Below are 4,101 nucleotides of genomic sequence, written 5' to 3'. Positions count from 1 at the left end.
TTTTTCCCTGCCACAGCAGAGGGTGCTGGGCTTGCTAATCACTCCCAACCTAGTGATGGGATTGTCCTGGGTTATCTGGGGGTGCCTGTTTGATCACAGGGTCCCTAAGCGGGCACAGAGATCTGGAGAAGAGCCAAAGCCGGCCGCGGAGGTGGCGGGAGAATAAGGGTGGCAGAGGGAGACCGAAAGCCACGGGCGAGGTGAAATCTCTCTGAAAGAGGTATTGCAGCATATTTGTGTGATGGCGGGAATAAGCCAGTGGAGATTAAAAAAATAAAAGAAAAAGGGATTGGAGACATAGGAGAGAGAGAGGAATTATGGAAGCACGCTGAATGAAAAAGGGCACTGAGGCACAGTGCGGGAACTATGAGAAGACGAGACCATGAGAGACCATGAGCCGCACGGGCAGAGCCGGGCTGGCAGAGCCGGGCTGCAGCAACCCGAGGGAAGCGGTCCTGCAGGGCAGTGGGCCCCAGCCTTTTTGGCACCAGCGACAGGTTCTGAGGAAGGCCATTTCTCCTGGGGGGATGGCTTATGGGAGTACACAGACTAGATCCCTGGAGTGCACAGTTCACAGTAGGGTCTGCGCTCCCACGAGAATCTAATGCCACAGCCGATCTGGCAGGAGGCGGAGCTCAGGCGGTGCTGTGAGCCCTGGGGAGCCAGCTCCAAACACAGCTGCAGCTTCACTCCCTCCCTCGCAGGCCACTCACCTGCTGTGCAGCTGGTTCCTAACAGGCCACACACAGGTACTGGTCTGTGGCCCATGGGGTTGGGGAGCCCTGCTCCAGGGATCTGAGGGAAAACAGCGTCCAACCCAGAATGCCACCATAGCGAGCGGGGCCAGCACACCCTCAAGAAAGGAAACAGAAGGAAGCTTCTGGAAAGTCAGGGAGCAAAGTGAGAAGAGGAAGGCGTGACATTCAGGGACAAGGGGTCCTATGTGGAGAGGGAGAGGGGCTTCCAGAAGACCGGGCCATGCACAGCCTGAGGGAGAGGGCAGCACCAGAAGGGGGCCCCAAGGACAGACCAGCTGGGAGGGAAGGCTCCTGAGGGTATTTGCTGCAGCTTTGTTTATACGCCCAAAACGGAAAGGACCCACATGTCCACTAAGTGGTGACGTGAACCCCACAAAGGCCGTCCTGGAACGCACACTCCAGCAGCAGACACCCACAGTGCATTTTCAGCGTAGAAGGTAGATAGGCTGACTCACAGGACAGACCCACTTCTGTCGGCGGCTATACGTGGGCATAAAAAGTCTGAAAGACCCAGCAGACTGCTCCAGGGTCACCTCTGGGACCTGGGGAGTGCTCAGGGTCTCTACTTGTTTTAAGCACGAATTATTTTAAAGATTTAAAACGCATCTTTTTGGTTCTTTTTTTTTTTGGAGAGTTTTTTGCTATAATGAACATGCACTGACCAGAAAGACAGAGACAGAGAGATAGAAAGAAAAAAAATCACCCCCGGGGGTGGGGGATCTTGGGCACGCATACACACACGCCCAGCGTGAGTTTACGCCACCGGGACTACATGGGAGTCCAGCGACATAGCCTTTACACCAACTGCTGGTCTCGAACTGATGTCACTTTAAAAGGCGGGAGCTGGGTCAGAGGGGGCGGAGGCAGCCCCTACCTGCCCAGGATGAAGGCGATGTACATGAGGGAGGAGAAGTGGGCGAAGAACTGCAGTGTGAAGAACTTGATGGTGAACTTGCTCTCTCGCTCAGAGAAGGTCCTGGGCTTCTCTGGAATGACACGTGGCCTGTCCCTCCCCTACCCCGTACCTGACAGCCATCCCACTCTTGGTCTGTCCCTTTCCAGACAACGCGGGGGACCCCTGGGGCGCTCACTGTTCTCCAGGTACAAAGAGAGGCCCTGCTTGGAGGAGAGGCGCTGGGCACAGCAGGAAAGACCCCTCCTGGGTTCCCCACCGCAGCCCAAGCCCCTCAGCCCAGCAAGCCCCTCCTCTCACCAAAGTCACAAAGCTTCAGTGCCATCCACTTGTTCACCTGCAGGGATGGGGCTGAGTGGACTCATGGCCCGCAGGGGTGGGGCTGAGGGGGCTCATGGCCCGCAGGGGTGGGGGCTGAGGGGGCTCACGGCCCGCAGGGGTTGGGGCTGAGGGGGCTCACGGGGCCCCCATCCGCCAAGACCACTCCTTTCCTTCATGGTCCCCTTGGCTTTTGCCCCTCACCTTTGTCATGACAAGGATGGTGGCATAGTGCACCAGGGCTCCAGAAACCACCACGGCTGTGGTCACCTGCTCCTCCAGGAAGGGCAGGGACAAGTTGCTGAAGAGGGCGGCAGCCAGGACGCGGTAGACCACCAGGACGTGGGCCATGCCAATCATGAGACAGATCTGGGGGGCAGGACCAGGTGAGGGGCTGCCCCGGCCCCCGCGCCAGCCCCCCGCGGGTCCCCGCAGCACCATGAACAGTGACAGGACGAGGATGACTCCGCTGCGCAGGAAGGAGTGCTGGTGCAGCCGCAGCCGGTAGTCGGGGCAGTTAATGAGCTCAAGGGCCAGCTCCTCCTGACGGGACAAAGGGGCACAAGCCTCAGACGGGGCAGACCCTGGGCAGGGACACACACCTCACACACCGGGTGGGCCTACCTGGTCCTCATCCCACCCGTACAGGTGCCAGTCCAGGACCACGCGGGCTCGCTCCCGCTTCCAGATCTCCAGGAACACCGTGGCTGCAGAGAGCAGGCGGGCTGTCATGGCACCCAGGAGGTGGGCCTGCAGGTGGGCCTGGGGGCTCAGGCCAGTACCGCTGAGACCCCCCGGGGTGCCTGGCAGCAACTCACCCCACAGAGCCATGAAGATGGCAAACACCACAGTGCCCTCGTTGTCGAAGAGGTGTGTGAGCTGGGGGAGGGGCGGCGGTCGGGGGGAGGCCTGGAGGCTGGGGCCCCCGCCCAGCATCCCCCAGCAGGGGGTGAGGGCAGCTCTGCAGGGTTCTGAGCCTCAGCCTCCCTCCCTCTCCTTCGGTGGACAGACGAGCCAGCCCTCCCACAGGCCCTGGAGGGACCCCGGCGAGGCACACCTTGGCGAAGGTGCAGGTGTCCGAGAGCTTCTGGTACTTGCGGCCGTGGTCGCCGAGAGGACACATGAGCACGTCGTGGGCCTCACAGATCTCCTTGCTGGGATGCGAGGGCAAGGCCGGTGTCGGCTCTTTCCAGATGCAGGGCCTGGCCTCCCGCCCCAGCCCCAGCCCCGGTCCCAGCCCCCGTCCCAGCCCCAGCCCACCTGATCTGGCTGGCATCGAACAGGGCGAACCCGCTCAGGAAGACGACGAGGCCCACGACGGCAGCGGGCACCAGCATGTAGGTATACCAGCCGAGCCAAGCAAAGTACAGCGCCACCTTCTCGCCGAAGTAGTTCCTACGGCACAGCAGCAGGGCGGCTGTCACGGGGCGGCGGGGCCCCGCGTGTCTGCGGTGACAGCATCAGTGGGGGCAGAGGCGTGGCTGTGAGTGGTACAGGCCACAAGTGTGTCCTAGGGGACGCACCCCTGGCCCCGGTGTGTGAGGGGCACGGGTACGTGTGGGTGCGGCGTGTCTCCTGGCACAGGTGTGTGAAGGCATGCCCGTGTGCGGTCTGGCACAGGCGCTGTTTGCGGCCGCGTTACCTGATCTCATTAATCGGCTGGTTGCGGACCACGTTTCTCCACTGGGCCCACGTCTTCTTCAGGTCTTCCTCCCCCTGGTCACAGTGACAGGCTGAGCTCCTCAGCCTTGGGGTCCCGCCCCAGACCCTCCTCCCCTGCAGGCCCAGCCCTCACCTTGTGCAATGGGAACTTGGTCTTAAAGACCCCATCCTTCACCAAATCCTCGAATGACTCTGGGGGTAACAAGGAGTCACAAGTCAGAGAGGCATGAAGGCCAAGGAAGGGCCCTGCCCAGTACACCCATGTCGGTGCCCTCCCAGCCACCTGCCTGTCCTGTCCTCCTTACCACCAGCTGCCGGCTTGCAGTTTAGGATGAAGTTCACGATTCGGATTCTGAAACCCCAGAGCTGGGTCAGGGTGGCCTTGCATGACCTTGGTGGACCCAGCCCTCCCAGTCCTGAGCCGCCTTCAGGTCTGGCCAGGCCCAGGCC

At 61.3% G+C, this 4,101-nt stretch overlaps 1 protein-coding gene across 1 annotated transcript in view; it reads right to left on the bottom strand.

Annotated features, from left to right (window-relative positions):
• Positions 1 to 4,101, bottom strand: part of ANO9 (anoctamin 9) — a 21,469-nt gene that overhangs the window by 4,795 nt on the left and 12,573 nt on the right. The window contains exons 8-15 of the mRNA XM_027766686.1: positions 3,250 to 3,384; positions 3,047 to 3,143; positions 2,808 to 2,868; positions 2,614 to 2,696; positions 2,428 to 2,532; positions 2,194 to 2,358; positions 1,972 to 2,008; positions 1,633 to 1,744 (exon numbers count right to left, since the gene is read on the bottom strand). Coding sequence (XP_027622487.1) covers positions 1,633 to 1,744; positions 1,972 to 2,008; positions 2,194 to 2,358; positions 2,428 to 2,532; positions 2,614 to 2,696; positions 2,808 to 2,868; positions 3,047 to 3,143; positions 3,250 to 3,384 — 795 coding nt within the window. The remainder of the gene's footprint in view (positions 1 to 1,632; positions 1,745 to 1,971; positions 2,009 to 2,193; positions 2,359 to 2,427; positions 2,533 to 2,613; positions 2,697 to 2,807; positions 2,869 to 3,046; positions 3,144 to 3,249; positions 3,385 to 4,101) is intronic.

This window comes from Tupaia chinensis, unplaced genomic scaffold (genome assembly GCF_000334495.1).
Source record: "Tupaia chinensis unplaced genomic scaffold, TupChi_1.0 Scaffold143624_1, whole genome shotgun sequence".
NCBI classification, from domain to species: Eukaryota; Metazoa; Chordata; class Mammalia; order Scandentia; family Tupaiidae; genus Tupaia; species Tupaia belangeri.
Note: the sequence above shows the minus strand (reverse complement) of the source record. Positions and strands in the feature narration are given on the sequence as shown.